This window comes from Centruroides sculpturatus, unplaced genomic scaffold, assembly GCF_000671375.1.
Source record: "Centruroides sculpturatus isolate CEXI.00-Female unplaced genomic scaffold, Cexi_2.0 scaffold930, whole genome shotgun sequence".
NCBI lineage: Eukaryota > Metazoa > Arthropoda > Arachnida > Scorpiones > Buthidae > Centruroides > Centruroides sculpturatus.
Window position 1 is genome coordinate 55,859 of NW_019385100.1, and position 19,334 is coordinate 75,192.

At 28.1% G+C, this 19,334-nt stretch overlaps 1 protein-coding gene and 1 pseudogene across 1 annotated transcript in view; one reads left to right on the forward strand and one right to left on the reverse strand.

Annotated features, from left to right (window-relative positions):
* Nucleotides 1-786: 786 nt before the first annotated feature.
* On the reverse strand, nucleotides 787-6,488 carry LOC111634693 (annotated as a pseudogene).
* Nucleotides 6,489-6,904: 416 nt separating this feature from the next.
* LOC111634676 overlaps nucleotides 6,905-19,334 on the forward strand; it is a 19,751-nt gene continuing 7,321 nt past the window's right edge. Inside the window, exons 1-5 of the mRNA XM_023379512.1 lie at nucleotides 6,905-7,043; nucleotides 10,782-10,928; nucleotides 12,796-12,950; nucleotides 16,859-17,183; nucleotides 17,262-17,438. Of these exons, the coding sequence (XP_023235280.1) occupies nucleotides 10,860-10,928; nucleotides 12,796-12,950; nucleotides 16,859-17,183; nucleotides 17,262-17,438 (726 nt within the window). The 5' untranslated portion in view covers nucleotides 6,905-7,043; nucleotides 10,782-10,859. The remainder of the gene's footprint in view (nucleotides 7,044-10,781; nucleotides 10,929-12,795; nucleotides 12,951-16,858; nucleotides 17,184-17,261; nucleotides 17,439-19,334) is intronic.

A 19,334-nucleotide genomic window follows, 5' to 3' on the forward strand; every position in this document is an offset into this window, starting at 1 on the left:
GTTAAGAAGAAAGAGAGAGCATAACTGTAGAATTGAACTCCTGCAAGAAGAAAAAGCTCTACAAATAAGAAAAAAAAACAATTAAAAATAGAATTACTGCAAGAAAAATTAAAAAGCATTTTAAAAAAATAGTAACTTTATATTATGAAATTTACTGTTTGGTATTTGTATTCTAAAATTAAAAGAATGTCTAGAACATCTTATTAATAAATTTAATTTTTATAGTTATTTTGTTGAAAATTATTTATAATTTTTATTCAATAATTTATTCTAATTACACATTCAAATTTAATGAAAGTACAGTAATACAGATTTCTTTCAGAAATCCAAACTAACTATTATTTGGGATGTTTTGACTTAGCATGATAATGTATTAACAATTAATAGGCTAATTTAATGATTAAAAATTTAATTAACATTTTAAAGGAAAAGAAACAAAAGGACTAGATATACAGTATATAACAATTTTTATTCATTTTTGCTTTTAAGTTCTGTACCTTTTAACTAGAAATATCTACTGATTTACTAAAAACTAGAAGCATAATCTGAAAAACTAACATTTTCCAAACATTTGTTGTTTATTATTAAATACAGTACTATTTGCATTAAGTTTAATTAACTTATCAAACACAACTCATAATCATATTGATATATGTAAACAAATTTTATTTATACAAAAATAAATTATTTTACAAAAGTTTTATTTGAATTTTATGATGCTTTATTTATAATATCAAAGTCTAATTATATACAAATTTCAATAAGAAATTAATAACTAGATATTTCTCATTCATTGAAAGCTTGTATTATTGTATTCCTAACAGCTGTTCTGTCTTGAACAGTCCAATCCCAAGCATCATCATTACATTCTTCAGGCTGAATAACCATATCTAAAACAAGTGAATCATCCTTGCATAGTATAGCTATATTCTGGAGAACGCCAGTAGCAAGAATAATAAGTGATGTTTCTAGTTTAGTTTGAAGACCAAACCTTAGACAAGGAAATCTACTCTTCCATATTCCAAATAGTCTCTCTACTGAGTTTCTAGTTTTAATACAAGCAGAATTATATTTTACTTCTGCATTTGTTGTTGGGTTTAAAAGTGGTGTTATCAAATATGGTTTGCAAGGATAGCCATCATCTCTTAGAACAGTGTTCCACAACCTTTTTCTACTCGCGGCACACCCATGACTCGACATGACTCAACACGGCACACCAAAATGTTATTCCCCTCAAAAACATATGGTATGATACTATTAGTAGAATTTTGTAATGCCATAAATCTATTATTATTAATTAATATGTTGAGTTTTGTGAGTTACACTCGGTTGACACCGATGGCTGTGTACTATGCTGGATCAGAGTCAAGGCATAGTAACCAAAACAAGCCAAAAATTAAATGTGTGTGTCAGTGTGTGTCTGTATTCAGGAATTTCCTAACAATATGACGTATTCAATATAGTGGCCTTCTGTAGTGTGATGTATGTGTCAGTGGTGTAGCGTGGGTGTCAGCCGCCTGGGGCAAAGGAAAATTTCACCGTCCCCTTATTTAGGTATCTCAATTTAAAAGACTAAAATTCAGTTTCGTCACAGAATAAGTAATGAAAAATTCCATGCTAGTGTTGCTACCTTTTTAAAATCGCTGACCCGGAGGGCAGGTGAGGTTTGTCCAGAAGTTCCTGATGCATGCGTAATGTCATTTTGCAATGCAAAGAATAATGTGCAGTGCATGCTGGTTCAAAATCAGGTACAGTTAGGGACTAGGGAGACTTGGGTAGGAGTAACGTAAGTAACCTAGATCACATAGCTCTATTGGAGATGTGTTGCACACGATATTGCTGCAAAAATTAACAGTTCACCCGGTAACACTATTCCATGATCATTTTAATTGGTCTGAATCATAGGTGCGACGAAAGTATGAAATAAAATGGTTCAAATTTTTACAAGATATTATTATTATTTATTGTGAAATTTTGCCACCCCCACTACACTACGCCACTGATATGTGTTTCATTCAATTTTAATGTTCCCAGGCTTTTGTGTAGCGTGTGTGGTATGACATTTGTAGAGGAGAGAATGACAGGTACAATAAGCACCTATCCATCCTCCATAGATGCCTTATTTCCTGGGCGAGTTCTGTGTACTTGCTGATTTTTTCACTGCATGTGTTTTGTATATTGTGAGTGTTTGGAATGGATATGTCTATAATGTATGTGATTTTATTGTGTTTGTCAATAATTATGATGTCTGGTCTGTTGTAAATTGTTTTACTGTGATTATGGCTATTGTAGTACATTTTGTGCATGTTGTTTTCCAATACTGTCTGTGGAATGTATTTGTAGTATGGTTCGAGGATGTCTAATAATTTGTGTTTCTTTTCAAGCTCTTGATGTATTTACTACTTCATTATGTCTATGTAAATTATTTGTATGTGCCAAGAGCTTGCAACCAGAAGTGATGTGCTGTATGGTTTCTGGCATGATGTGACATTTTCTGCATGTGTCATTTGTGAGTGTTGTATTTTTGAATATATGTTTTCTGTAGTTTTTAGTATTTATGACCTGATCCTGTATGGCAATCATGAATTCTTTTGTCTCCCCAAAGAGGCATCCCTGAGCTAACCAGCTGTTTGATGCAGTTTTGTCAACAAAATCCTGGGACAGGTCGTAAGGATGTCTGCCATGGAGTGCCTTTTGAGCCCACGATTGCTTAACGGTGTCTATGGTATTTATATGTTGTGTCGTGTCCATATGTTGTAAATGTAAATTTAATGGTGTATTATTTGAGTCTGCTAGAGTTACTGCTTTATGTAACTGTAATGTTTCTTGTTTTTTGTAGAAAAATTCTCGCAATGTCTGTATTTGTTTGTAGTGGATGTTAACTATGTCAATTAGGCCATATCCGTCACCTTTACGTGGAAGGGTTAATCTTTTTATGGCAGATTTAGGATGTTGTTTAGGTTTAGTAAGTGTTGTTCTTGTTTTTATTTGGAGTTGCTTGAGATCTGTGTGAGTCCAATGTATAACTCCAAAAGAATTAGTGAGTACTGGGATGACATATGTGTCTATTGCTTTAACATCATCTTATTTCATCAGTGAANTTTACAGAAGTTTTATTTGAATTTTATGATGCTTTATTTATGAATTATGCATATCAAAGTCTGTAATTATACACAAATTTCAATAAGAAATTAATAACTAGATATTTTTCGTTCATTGAAAGCTTGTATTATTGTATTCCTAATAGCTGTTCTGCCTTGAACAGTCCAATCCCAAGTATCATCATTACATTCTTCAGGCTGAATAACCATATCTAAAACAAGTGAATTATCCTTGCATAGTATAGCTATATTGTGGAGAACACCAGTAGCAAGAATAATAAGCGATGTTTCTAGTTTAGTTTGAAGACCAAACCTTAGACAAGGAAATCTACTTTTCCATATTCCAAATAGTCTCTCTACTGTGTTTCTAGTTTTAATACAAGCAGAGTTATATTTTACTTCTGCATTTGTTGTTGGGTTTAAAAGTGGTGTTATCAAATATGGTTTGCAAGGATAGCCACCATCTCTTGGAACAGTGTTCCACAACCTTTTTCTACTTGCGGCACACCTATGACTCAACATGACTCAACACAGCACACCAAAATGTTATTCCCCTCAAAAACGTATGGTATGATACTATTAGTAGAATTTTGTAATGCCATAAATCTATTATTATTAATATGTTGAGTTTTGTGAGTTACACTCGGTTGACACTGATGGCTGTGTACTATGCTGGATCACAGTCAAGGCATAGTAACCAAAACAAGCCAAAAATTAAATAAGTGTGTCAGTGTGTGTCTGTATTCAGGAATTTCCTAACAATATGACATGTATTCAATATAGTGGCCTTCTATAGTGTGATGTATGTGTCAGCCGCCCGGGGCAAAGGAAAATTTCGCCGTTCCCTTATTTAGGTATCTCAATTTAAAAGACTAAAATTCAGTTTCGTCACAGAATAAGTAATGAAAAATTCCGTGCTAGTGTTGTCACCTTTTTAAAATTGCTGACCCGGAGGACAGGTGAGGTTTGTCCAGAAGTTCCTGATGCATGCGTAATGTCATTTTGCAATGCGAAGAATAATGTGCAGTGCATGCCAGTTCAAAATCAGGTACAGTTAGGGACTAGGGAGACTTGGGTAGGAGTAATGTAAGTAACCTAGATCACATAGCTCTAATGGAGATGTGTTGCACACGATATTGCTGCAAAAATTAACAGTTCACCCAGATAGTGAGTCAATTTCCAGACTGTCCAGGTGGTAACACTATTCCATGCTCATTTTAATTGGCCTGAATCATAGGTGTGATGAAAGTATGAAATAAAATGGTTCAAATTTTTATAAGATATTATTATTATTTATTGTGAAATTTTGCCACCCCCACTATGCTACGCCACTGATATGTGTTTCATTCAATTTTAATGTTCCCAGGCTTTTGTGTAGCGTGTGCAGTATGACATTTGTAGAGGAGAGAATGACAAGTACAATAAGCACCTATCCGTCCTCCATAGATGCCTTATTTCCTCGGCGAGTTCTGTGTATTTGCTGACTTTTTCATTGCATGTGTTTTGTATATTGTGAGTGTTTGGAATGAATATGTCTATAATGTATGTGATTTTATTGTGTTTGTTAATGATTATGATGTCTGGTCTGTTGTAAATTGTTTTACTGTGATTATGGCTCTTGTAGTACATTTTGTGCATGTTGTTTTCCAATACTGTTTGTGGAATGTATTTGTAGTATGGTTCGAGGATGTCTTATAATTTGTGTTTCTTTTCAAGCTCTTGATGTATTTACTACTTCATTATGTCTATGTAAATTATCTGTATGTGCCAAGAGCTTGCAACCAGAAGTGATGTGTTGTATGGTTTCTGGCATGATGTGACATTTTCTGCATGTGTCATTTGTGAGTGTTGTATCTTTGAATATGTGTTTTCTGTAGTTTTTAGTATTTATACCTGATCCTGTATGGCAATCATGAATTCTTTCATCTTCCCAAAGAGGCATCCCTGAGTTAACCAGCTGTTTGATGCAGTTTTGTCAACAAAATCCTGGGCCAGGTTGTAAGGATGTCTGCCATGGAGTGCCTTTTGAGCCCACGATTGCTTAATTAACAGTGTCTATGGTATTTATATGTTGTGTCGTGTCCATACGTTGTAAATGTAAATTTAATGGTGTATTAATTGAGTCTTCTAGAGTTACTGCTTTATGTAACTGTAATGTTTCTTGTTTTTTGTAGAAAAATTCTCGCAATGTCTGTATTTGTTTGTAGTGGATGTTAACTATGTCGATCAGGCCACGTCCGTCATCTTTATGTGGAAGGGTTAATCTTTTTATGGCAGATTTAGGATGTTGTTTAGGCTTAGTAAGTGTTGTTCTTGTTTTTATTTGGAGTTGCTCAAGATCTGTGCGAGTCCAATGTATAACTCCAAAAGAATAAGTGAGTACTGGGATGACATATGTATCTATTGCTTTAACATCATCTTATTTCATCAGTGAATGAAATACAAGCTTAATAAACACAACAACTGTGATAAAAATATATGAATAAATCTTGAGATTAATAGAATATGTAAAAGTTCATGTCACACCTTTCACCTTGTGACGGCACACCGGTTGTGGAACACTGTCTTAGAAGATAGCATGTGACAGGAGGAACTCTATTCTCAAATTTCAGACATAATTCTGAATTATAAAATATTGTAGAATCATGTACTGATCCAGCCCATCTTGCTACTAAGTTTCTTATTAGTAAATTAGCATCACTGACTACCTAAAAATATTAATTGAATGAAAGATGTAATATTTATATTTATTCAAATTTAAATACACACACAATTTATTTATGTAAACGTTCTGATAAAGAATAATATAAAATTTAACATACCTGGGTATTGATTGGAAAAATAACTTTTCATATTTCTAAATAATTCTGCATTTGTTCCAGGAGATGAAATTGAAATATGAGTACAATCTACTGTACCTATAACACCTGGAAACTTAGCAATATCATAAAATTTTTTAATGACTTTTCTATATTCCAGCATGGTCGATGGAAATGCAATGTACTCTTTTGAAAGGCTCCCCCAAAGCTTTAGTTACAGTTTTAATTGTCCTACATAAGCTTGATTTTGATGTTGAAGTCAGATCTCCCACTTCAAGATAAAAGTTTCCAGTGGCATAAAAACATAAAGTAATCAATAACTGTAATAGAGGTGATATAGGGAATAGTTTCTTTTTGTATTATATGATGACAAGAGGTATGTTGATTTCATCACATACATGTACAATAGTTCTTTCAGAGAGCTTATACCTTTTGATAAACAGTTGATCATCAAACTTTTCAATAGGATTGGATCAATCACAATTAATCGTCATGGAATTCAAAAGTAATTTTGTATTATTTTGTTTTCATACACGTACTCTGCAAAGTAAGACAAATCTTCAGCCATGTTTGCCGAGATTAGTACATTAATTGCCTGAATTTGGTGGATTAGTTACTAATGTCAGATTATATCTAATCTTAAAATAGTGGAACACAAAATCAGTAATCCTGGATTTGTCTAATCATCTGTTGGTGAAATAGAGGGTAATAGATTTTTATAGAAAATCAAATAGTCTGAATAGACTCTATATATAATTCTTGAACAAAGTAAAAATTGTTGCAATAGCTTATTAAGGCTAAATAAATAAATTTAATTTTGGATGAAAATACTTCTTTAGATTAAAAATGTCATATAACATTAATATTGAACTAATTTATTATAATTACTAGTATTATTTGATTATTTATAATTTTGGTTATTTTGATATGTATTATTATATTAAACGTTTTTTTATTTCAAATTTTTAAAATTTTCAGATATCCAGTATTATTTTCTTTGAATAATGGAAAATTGGGTACTGTATTTGCTCATCCAGAAGATTCATTGGTTTCTGTTAATATTAAAAGAGGTATTATTTCTGGATTTGCTATTTCACCATCATCTACAGATGGTGAAGAAAAGGTAAATTATAAAATATATAAAAGTTGAAGAGAAGTTTTATTATAATACTAAAATTATCCATATTTGTTTATACAAATATTTTAATGAAAATCAAGCTTAATTTTAATAGTCTTAAGTTGATTACAAAGTATTGTATATAAAACGTTTTCAAAATTTATGCAAATTAGAATTACAAAAATTTAAAAGGTTTTAAGCTATTTTGTCTATTCTGCCTCAATTTTATATGCATTGGCTTACAACTAAGTGAAACATAAAGAAGAAGACCAAGAGTTTTAGACAACTTTTTTTATTGCTCTTTGGTCTTCTGACCCTTTTTTGCCTTGTCCTCTTAGTGTCCCAGGGCAGAAAGAGTTAAAAAAGGACTCTTTTTTTGGCCCATTTCACTTGAAGGATGAATTCATTGGGTACAAATCAAAATAATAAAACAGTAATAAAATATATAACATACCTTTTTTAATCATTCATTCATAATCAATCATTTATTCATTTTTTGAATCTTGTAGGTTTGATGGTTTTGTCAGTTCTTGTATTTGTTCTAATAGGGAGGGATTACTTTGATCTGTATTGGATTATTGTAGTTATACAGTAGACTCTCCATTAACTGGAACTCAAGCAACTGGCAAAAAAATTGAAGAAATAATATTTTAAATAAAAATTAAAATAAAATTAATTTCTAGCAGAAATATAAGTTTAAACTTGGTACACTGCACCATGAGTAAGCCCATGCTTTGCACACTCCATTTTTGTCCTGCCATTTAATTAAAATTGCACAATACATTCACAAAGCTGTTTTTAGTATAAAACTGTGTTAGATTAAGTTAAGTTTCTTTATTTGTTTTCATTTGCTTTTAATTACTATATTTCATTATTAATATCAAGTCAATATAGAATTTATGGTATGGTATAGTATGTTGTATATTATTAGTTAGGCCTTGTTTTAATAGCCTAACTAATAGAAACTACAATTATCTGGTATCTCCAATCCTCATGGGTGCCAGTTAACTGAGGGTCCACCATAATAGTGTTCTGAACATACATTGTTTCCAACTTTCAGTTTGTATGTTATTGTATTTTTGTCAGCATATTTATGTTGGTTCTGTTGTCCAGTTTTTAAGTGTTGCCAGAATTGCCAACTGATTTGACACTTTAATTGGTATCTTACTTTTTAGTTTCTTCTCTTCTGATTTAAAAGATGAGTCTTGATCTTATACTTCTTTGGATATCCATTTGTTACATGAATTCATTTCACAGCTTCAATTATGATTTTGATATAGTTTTTCATTATTCTAAGTTCTATGTATTTTGAGAAGTAATTAATTACGTATGCTTTTCCTTTTAGGTGAAATAAATTATAACTGTTTCTTCCATAATCTTTTTGGCATGACAGATATAGTATGTTTGTATGTTATATATTGATATTCTTGGATGGCTAATATAGACTCTCTGGTCTTTCTTTTACGCATGACTATTCCTCCATGTTCCATATGTCTTTTAAAAATATCTGAAAGTGTCATGGTTGGTATGACTATTCTCCTGTACTGTACATGATAATCCGTCTAATTCATGTAGTTTTTCTTAAATTAAAACACACACATGAAACCTTTCAATTCCAGCAGAGATGTTTTAATTTGATACAAATATTTTTGGCCTCTTATAGGTGTTCTTCTGTTATAACATCCAAGAAAGAGAATGAACTGCATGTCTCTACTTTGGAAGAAAACCGGCACAACTCAAAATTACTAGTTTTGAGAAAATCCCATGCAAAGATTTAACTGAAGTGTAACTGAATATCACTTATCTCCCACATAACTGCTCCCTAGTGGCTGAATACAGAAGTTACTTTTGTGACACTCTTCCACATAAAAATTTACTACATTTTCGTTTTGATTATGACATAATCGAAAAATTGCACTTTTTTGAGTTATGCTGGTTTTCTTCCAAAGTAGTGATGTGTTCTATTTAAGATTTTATATTTGTATATATTCTTTTCCTTGATGCATTATTATATTAATAGAATTTTGAAATGCACATGTTTCAATTATATGTAAAATTAACATTTTTTTCTTGGATCTGTAATCTGTTATTTTCTAATTATGTCATAGAACATTTGGAACATTCCAATTTAGAAAATATCAGAATTTTGTACTTCAAAGCTAAACCTGAGGAAGGTCTACAAAATATACTGAAAATGTTTGTTCATTTACTGAATAAACTCATTGCTGGAAGTGTGAATTGTTTTGCTTTATAGACAAGTGACCTCTATTCCCAAACAACATAGTCTAAGGAAGCCAAACTTCTAATTATTTTATTTTATTTTTTAAATTTAAACACCAAACAGGAGAATAGCAAAAGCTCTTTTGCAATCTCCTCTAAACAAATATAAAAACACCCAATAAAAGAAAGGCATGAATCACTTTCAAATAATAATTGTTACAATTCAAAGTTTAGTGGCTAACAGGTTTTTCTAAATAGTTTTTTCTGTTTAAATGCTGCTAGTTCTTTTAAATTTTAAAATTTACATAATACTGTTGTAAATATTCATAACACATTACATAAAATTATAGAATATGTAGTTTTTTTATTTATTTATAACTATATTAAATATAATTTCATATTATATCTTTATAATTATGAGTTAAATTGAATAATTATAATTATGCAATTATATAATCAATGCCTTTGCTGCATTGCCAGTTCTATATTGATATTACTTGTTTATTGTCCTTTCTGCTTATTGTTGCTTCTACTAATAGTTATCTTGATACTGTGAGCCTTTCCACATATAATGTCATGTCTGTAATGTGCTTTCAACAGTTAATAAGCTAAATTGCATCTTTTTAAGAAGATTCTAGAAGCAGACACCCTTGCCCATTATAGTTGTCTGTGGACTTCTACAATGGGCAAGAGGTAATTCTAATATTTATACTTCTATTTCACAATTAATATGATTAAGATTACAAGCTTTCAGGAAAAGATCTCACAAACAATTAAAAATCTATATGAATTGCTTCTTTTACAATTTTAAATTTTGTTTTAGATGTTATTATTAGCAAAATAAATCTTTTGCTAATAAATAAATCAGTGTGATCAAACTGACTTACCCTCTACCTCTCTTCTACTAGGTTATATATAACAATCCACAAAACCTTTATATAACAGTGTTGTGTCCGTTACAATATCCACTAACGTTTTCAACCTCCACTGAGGTCTTCTTCAGGTGCTGATTAAGCAGTGAAGAAGACCTTGGTGGAGGTTGAAAACGTTAGTGGATATTGTAACGGACACAACACTGTTATATAAAGGTTTTGTGGATTGTTATTACTCAATGCAGTGTTAAGATTAGAAGTTGTAGTGTGCTAGGTTATATATTTTGTGGATATTCCTAAAGAATCAAGTTATATTATTAATTCCAGCAGCTTTGAGAATTTTATTGATTTTTTAAAAGAACAATACAGTTTTTATTTGAAGTTAAATATAAGATTCAAATAGGAAATTGATATAAAAGCAGACATGAGATTGGATTAATTATTTACTTTTGTTTTGAATAAGTATATGTGTAATAAAAATTATAAATATTAAATTATATTTATATAAAAATTATAGATAAACAAAAATCATAGTTCTGATACTTTTCTTGTATTTATTTATTTTTTCGTTTTTATGAAAAATAGACAAATGTTTTAAAATATGTAAAATAAAAAAATTAAAATATTTATTTATTTATTTTTTAATTCATAGTTACATAGAGATATACATGGTACTTGTCCAAGAAAAATCTTTTATAAGAATAATCGCAGGATATCATCATCTAAAGATATGCAAAGATGTGCTTTTCCAAGTCATCCAGGTTGGCATCTTAGTCCATGGTCATTTTTTTGGAACATGGTGAGTTATTAACTTATGTGTAAGTGAAAGTTATTATTTATTAAATTTTGTATTATACATAGTATATGCAGAATTATGAAATATTAATTTCCGATTTAAAAATGTAAAGCCACCTGATGTAGCGTATTTCTAAAAATTTTCTGTTTTAATCATTAAAAATAAATATTTTGATCTACATTTATTCTTGAGAGGATACATGCTTTTTTATTTCAATAATGAAAAAAATGTGAATTGTTTTGGAATATTGGAGATGATGTACAGTATATCTTAAAATATTCTATTTTTAAATTCCTGGTGATATTTCTATGTCAAAAAATTCAAATATTATATTTTACTTGATTTCTTCTTTAATTTAAATGTATATAACACTAATTTTTCATCTTTCCATTAAGATTCATAAAGAGAATTTTAATAAATAATTTTCTAATAAATAAAAAGACAAGTCAATTCCAAAATTTCCAAAAAAAAAAAAATTTTTGGAATTGACTTGTCTTTTTATTTATTAGAAAAAATTTTTACATCCAGCGAAATTTTAAAAATAGAAATAATTTTCATTAACATAATTTAGATAAGTTGATTGTAAATTCTAATATTTATACTTCTATTTCACAATTAATATGATTAAGAATACAAGCTTCCAGGAAAAGATCTCCCTCATCACCACAAACAAGTAAAAATCCATATGAATTGTTTCGTGTACAATTTTAAATTTTATTTTATTTCCTTTGCTAATAAGCAATTCAGTGTGATCAAATTTAAGCATGAGTTATATTTAATATTAAGAAATAAAGATTTATGCAAATTAAAACAAAGTGTGCCATTGTAATATGTTAAAAGTTTATTATAAAGATATTGATGTAACGGACACTATAAAGCATTATATTGATAAAAATCTTAACAAAACACAAAATTTAACAAAACACAAAAACTAGTCTTGTAATCTATGAAATTTGTTGGCATTGTTTTTATTATAATCCATGATATTTTTTTATGCAGAAATTTTGATTAGTTTAGCTATTTTTGTCATGATAGATACATTAATTAATCACAGACATATAGAATTAATTATGCAATTTTCCAATTGTGTTTAAAAACTTCAAACGTTTTATTAACTGTAATTAAAATTTTGATATTGTGTATTTTGGATAAAAATTTTTTCTGTATGTATTTTAGAAAAGCAAAAACTTCATTATAATATTTTGGAAATAATTAATGAAGGTAATTATGACAAAATGATTATTTAGTAAAATTAATTTAGTTGAATATATTTAATAATTTTTGTAATTTATATTTAAATAACTAATACAAAATGGAAACTATTATGGCAGTTCTGAATACATCAATTTTTTGAAATATTTATAGATATGGAAATAAATAGCTTAAAGTCTGATTCTTCTTAGTAACATTAAACTGTTATCTTCTCATAATCTGTATCAGTTATCATCTTTTCCATTTATATATAATCTACTTAATCCCAATGAATAAAATATAACATTGTTATTGTAGAAATATCAAGACTATATAAATTAAAGATAGTTAGTAAACAGTTATAATTTAGGTATTCTATTTAGGTATTAAAGTTAAATATTTTGACTTAAAATATCCATTGTGTTTAACTATTATTTAACTTTAATTTTTTTAATTGATTGTATTTTGTTTTCAAAATAATATTTTATAAAATTGAAACAAATTTAAATATAATGTGGAAATAACAAATTAAATCAATATTAAAAATGCTTTGAAAGTTGATATTTTAATATATAAAGGAAATTTTAAATGTTTTAATGGATAATATTTTAAATGTAATATTGTTTGATATAGCATTCATAAGATTATACTTTAATTCTTATATTAATTTGGTATTTAGAGTTTCATTCAATATTTAATCAACTCATCTGCTGACTGTGATTATTTACTTAATGTAAGACAAGATGAATTAGAAAGCATTTCATGTCATGAAAGACATGCAATTCTACTTGATTCTTCACAACGAACAGCAAATGCAGTTCAAACAAATATAAAGTAAGTACAGAATTAAAATATTTTGATTTCAAAATAAAACAAATTTATTTTTAAAATGTGATTATTATTATCCACCAAAATAAATCATTTAAATGTAAAAAGCTAGTTGAAGTATATTTAATTTCCCTATACTCTGTTTCAACTAAGTTGTTATTGTCTTAGCCAACATAACAAAAATTACCATAATGGGGTAATTACTGACGAATGCCAATATGCTTCCGCACAATATAGTTGTAATGTAACATGTGACACAAATTGGGGTTACACAAATTAGGGTTCAAATCAAGTACCAGGCCTGAACTTAATGGGAAGCAAAATACAATGATTCAAAATAACACTTAAATATTATTGTGGTTTTTTTTTCTTATATATTACATTGAACAGTATTATGTATATAAACAACAATGATTATAACAAGAATTAGTAATAAATATATATTTCAAATATTCAAAANAAAAAAAAAAAAAAAAGTCAAGATCAATTATATAGAAAATAAACAATCAATCAATGAAAAAATTCTTTTTGATATAATCAATCAAATCACCAAAATAATTAAGCAAAGAATACACTTCCTATGAGCTGATTGTTTATCAAAGAATGCCAGACAATTTGCCGCAATGAAGGTCATTGTTGGGAGCTACACCACGTTAGAATGGGTGTGTCACGTTTTTATTTGTCCACAAGTGTAACTTTGCACTACCCTATTTACTTGTATATATCTGTGCACCACGGAATTAGTCACTCATATAAATTAGTATATTTTGGTCTCTATTTTTGAATTTTGTATATTTGGAGTTTCTTGGGAGTTTCTATCCTTAAAAAAAAAGACCCCAAAAAGAAAATAACAATAACTAAAAATAATACCCAAACCATAAAATAACAATCAGACTTCAACTCCTTACATAGTTTTATCAAAAAATTCCTTTATAGGAGTTCTTACATTATGAAATTATTTACAATAAGCAACATGGAGAGTATTAAAACATTCAAAACAATCTGTCTTTTATCACTTTTGACGGCTTACCTTTTTTGTGCTCAGTAAAAATCTTTCCCACAGACAGTATTCTTGAACAAAACTGAATTTCCTGCTTCCTCAAGATTTGAATTTTAAATTACTTGTACTTGTTTTTAGTTTTCATACATTAATAATTTTAAAATAAACAAAGCATTATCACATTGCTTATTGTGAAAAATTTATAATATAAGGACTTCAGTAAATGAATCTTTTGATGGAACAATGTTGGCATTCTTTCATACTTCACCTACACAGTGATTTTTGTGATGTCATATCGTTTACATCACTATCAACTTAGTTGAGACAGAGTATAGTCTTTTATATTATTTTTATTCTGAAATCACTTGTGAATAACGAATAGGCTTATATAAAATAAGTTAAATACTTAATAAATACATAAAAATATAAATATGACTTTAACAAAGGTAAAACCTTGCTTTTGTCATTCTTTTCACTGTTTACACCATCAGCAGTCCTTAAACAATTCACAAAGTTACAGAGACGACCTTTCTTTTGAGGCTACTGCCTGTGCAAAAAGATGTAAATCGGCCATGTATTTCTATTATTTTTTACTTAAAATGTGATATGGTGACAGTGGCAATAACATCAGAGGACACTTTGCCTGTTTTTACATTTTTTTGCGGAGGCAGTAGCCTCAAAAGGAAGGTCGTCTCCATAACTTTGTGAATTGTTTAAGGACTGCTGATGGTGTGAACAGCGAAAAGAATGACAAAAGCAAGGTTTTACCTTTGTTAAAGTCGTATTTATATTTTTATGTATTTATTAAACGTAGATAACGCTGGTCATGTATTTCTATTTTTTTTTTACTTAAAAAGTTAAATACTTTTGAATTAAATAATTTGATTTACTATGCTAAAAAATTAATTATTATACTAAAACAGTATCAATTTCAAAACAGTTAGCTAGTAAATGATTATGATATTTGGAATGATATACTTTTCTTCATTGTGATAATAAAATTACTCTAATGAAAGAAATAGAAAATATAATTAACTGTAGATTGAATATAATATCTTGAGTTAAATACTTGGTATATTCTTTCATTACATTGTGTTTAATTTTATTATTATATTGAAAACTCCTGACTAGTATTTAATTCTAGATGCTTTAATTGCTCTATAATTAATTACTTAATTTTTACTTTCCTGGCTGTTATATATAACAAAGAGGAAATGATTCCCCAGAATATTACATTTTTTGGACTCAGGATCTTGAAGTGTTGAGAAATGTAAAAAATTTAGGGGTAATTTCTATATATATGGATGTTAATGTGTGTGCTGTGAAGTTAAAGATGAGAGTATTGTTAGCTGATGAACACAAATATATTGAATAAAGAGCCATGCATAGCAGATAGTGAAACAAAGTATTTATTTTTGTGGAAAAGATACAGGTTCTTAAGGATTCCAATACAAAAACAACAAACAGTAACACAGCATCACCCAAAAAATCCAAAATATCAGCTGAACTGTGACAAAATGTCGTGAGGTGTACAAAGAACTGAGCTCAGATAATGCTATAACTATTTTTTAAAACTAATTTATACTAAGGAAGAAGGAAGTCCAAAAGGATAGGGAAGAAATAGTGAGATAGTTAACAAAACAGAATTGAATACCAGGATGTACAGTACAAACAGCACACAACTTCTGTGAGAGGCCACATGGAACTCACTTGGACTGACTTTGAGTCGTCGTCTTTATTTTTCTAGATTTGAGACTTGCTGTGTTGTCACTTCAATAAGTTTATTGATTTTTTTCAGACCAGTTTTATTTCACCAGTCTTGCTAATATGCGACAACACTCAGCATCATCATCTTCATCCTTACTCATGATGGCCAGCAGAGCAAAACTTCTCTTGCTCCAAACTTGCCCTCAGGTAGCCTTGTCCCTCTTTGTTCACCTGGTTCTACAAATTGGCTCTCACCTTCCAAGGGACTAGAGTAAGAATAGAAAGTCCTAGAAGTAAAAAGGAAGAATGAAGGAAAGATTCTAAAACTATGACTAAGTGAAAATTATACTATGGCGTACAACCACAGTGCATGTGTGTGAGTCCTCCACACGTATGCACTATGGTTGTATGCCATAGTATAATTTTCACTTAGTCATAGTTTTAGAATCTTTTTTTGTTCTTCCTCTTTAAAGTTTAATAACTCCTGTGCTTTTTGTCGAAAATTTCTGAAATTTTGCAGGGAGGATTGTTACCATTAAATTTTGGTGATTACAGGTTGAGGGGATGGAAAGATAAAAGAGGCCATGTGTATTTTAAATAGGGTCACACTTAATGATGATTTTACTTATTATTAGCATTTACAGTTTGTTATATAAAACTCATCCCTACCCTCAAAATTAAGTTTTTTTTGCCATTTTAAAATACATTTTAAAAAATAAAATATCATAACAGATGCTGTCACCAAACGTTACCAGGAAAGTTAAGCAACTCATTGCTGGATTTTTAAGATTGATATAATTTTCTGTTCTATTTATGACAGTCTAATTTGAGATCTTACAATATTGATTATTTTTTAAGTGAATCTGCAGTAAAATTATTTATATTACTTTGTATATGTTCTTATATATAAAGATAAATGTTTGATTTAGGGAATTCCTATTAAAAATTTTCTATCATATAAGAAAGAAATTTAGACACCAATTTGTGATTGTTGAAGAAAAATTTAATGTGATTAATTTAATTAATTATTAAAATTTTATATATAAGTATGTTTGAAATTAGTAAGGTAAATTTTTATGTAATGTTTTTATTTAATAAAAAATCTGTGTATAAGTTTTCTTGTTAAACTGATATAAAAGTTTTTAAACAGAGAGTGAAAATGTGATTTATTTAACATTAAAATGCTATTTATGTTTCTAAAATTTAGATATAGACTTGAATTGGAGTCTTCAAGCAGAAAATCATTCAAGCAAACATATAGATTGAATGAGATGCGTAGTACAGGAATAGAATTTGAGTATGAAGAGACTCCTGATCCACTCTTACAATCATCAGATATACTGAATGAAGTTCAAAAAGTTTTATCTGATTTAGTTATTAATAGTCAGGATAAAATACATCTAGGAAATGTTCCAAAGTTTCATGAGTTTGTAACACTTCTCAGGAAATCATGTGATTTGATCCCTTTCATTGATTCAGTAATTTCATGCAAATTCTTGGAAAATGTTCCTCGTTGTAATAAATTACAAAAGGTATAATTGTGCATATGTTTATTTATTAAGATATTTTTTTAATTAAATATAAAATATTCATTTTAAATTATTTGATAGGAACTTGCTTTGGATTATCTCAAGGATGCTTTAGTCCAGTGCAATACAGCATGTTGCATAAAAGGAATTCGGCATTTGATTGCTAGAAATCAAATTTCACAAATATACATGAATTTTATTTTCTTTTCTTGGTCAGATATTCATATATTAAAGCCAGCATATATTGAAGAAATTTTGGTAATTAATATAAGTCATTAATAAATTAGAGATAAGTTTCGAATTCTTATTTTAAAATTAAAATTATAATATAATTATTTCTTTTTATAAAAAAATTATAGGAAAATTAAATTATGTAATAGTCAGTGTGACTTGAACTTCTTAAAAAATTATGGATTTATTTTATTTCATTATGTGAATAAATATATATGGTATTTTAATTAATTATGGTTATCAGATAAAAATAAAAGAGAGAGAGAGAGAGAGAGAGAGAGAATAAGATTGAGATTGTTTTAAAATTTGAAATAGAAAACATAAAAATAGAATATTTATATTATACAGTAGAGCGTCGATTATCTGAATACCAATCAACCGAAACATTGGTTAACTGAAAACATTCCAGTCGGACTGTGTTGTGCTGAATTGAACGTTTTTGATACTAGATCAACTTCTAAAGTATAATTTTTTTTGTTTTATATTTTTCAATATATTTATTTTGTTTGTACAAAATAAAGAAATAATTTTTAACCATACAATAGCCACGATTATTATTATAAAAATTTTTGTTAGGCTTAACATCAATGAAAATTCAACATGAAGCAACACACAATGGAGAAAAATTTAAACATGGGGTATATTAATATACTATTATTGGGATATACTAATATACTATATTAATAATGTATTTTTTTGTAGTACATAATTGATTATCTGAAAAATCGATTTTCTGAACAACCCAGACCCCAATTGATTCGGATAATTGACACTCTACTGTACAAATATTATATACATTAGTGTTCCCTTCTGTGCAATATTTTCTAATTTTTTTAGTTTCCTAATTTATCATTTTTTGTGCTGACTATGATATATTCTTGATATCTTAGGCATTATTTATTTATTTATATGTTAATTTCATTAAGTTATTTTGGAATTATTATTATTGTCAATAATAATAATTAAAGCAATCTATTAGATATTAAATGAAATAGAAATTAATAAACATAAAAATAAATATAAATATAGAACTATTGTTTAATATTAAAGATACAGTTTAGCATTTCACATCTGATATCATGTCATAGTAAATATTTATGGTACATTTACAGACTTTTATCATTTAATATTTTATATTTAAAATCTGATATGTTAATTGTTAGAGTCTTTACTAAGAGATGGAACACTTCTAAATATATATATATTAAAAAAAACGAGAACTTTCTGAAATTTGTTGCAGTACCAGTATTTGTCAAAACTACACAAAAATTGCAATTGAATCACTAAAGGAAAAATGTAAATCATCTAAAACAGACACTACCAAAAAAATTTCTTACATCAATACACAATATGCAGTTGTCCAGTGAAATAGCTTTAAAATTAGCAACACTTACTGTGATGTTGTGTTTTTTCTTAGTTATTTATTAACAACAGAAACTGGTATCCAGAGTTACATCCAATAGGAAAAGTATAGTAGTTAAAGAGTGAATTAAAAATTAATCACTTTGATACAAATCATAATAATACATTCTTGTTAATTATTATAAAAAACTGAAAAATTATGTGAAATTCAAATAGAAAAAGTTTATTATATATATATATTTTGCAAACAACTGATTGAAATACATTTAGTTTTGCATTAGAAATATAAATTTTCAAAGTTATGTTATTTTTAATACAATCAGCATTCATAACAGAGATGAATAGATAATAAAAAGCAGTAAAAGAGTTGATTATAATATTCTCAATTATGTTTATAAATTATAAGTATTTTCCCTATTTTTTATAATGAAAATATTTCTTAACTGTGTTTAGTATTTCAATTAAACTTGCTAATTGAACATTTAATTTAAAAAAATGGTTTTTATGTATCTAAAAATAAATATATCAATTATAGATATATTATATATATATAAATTTTAT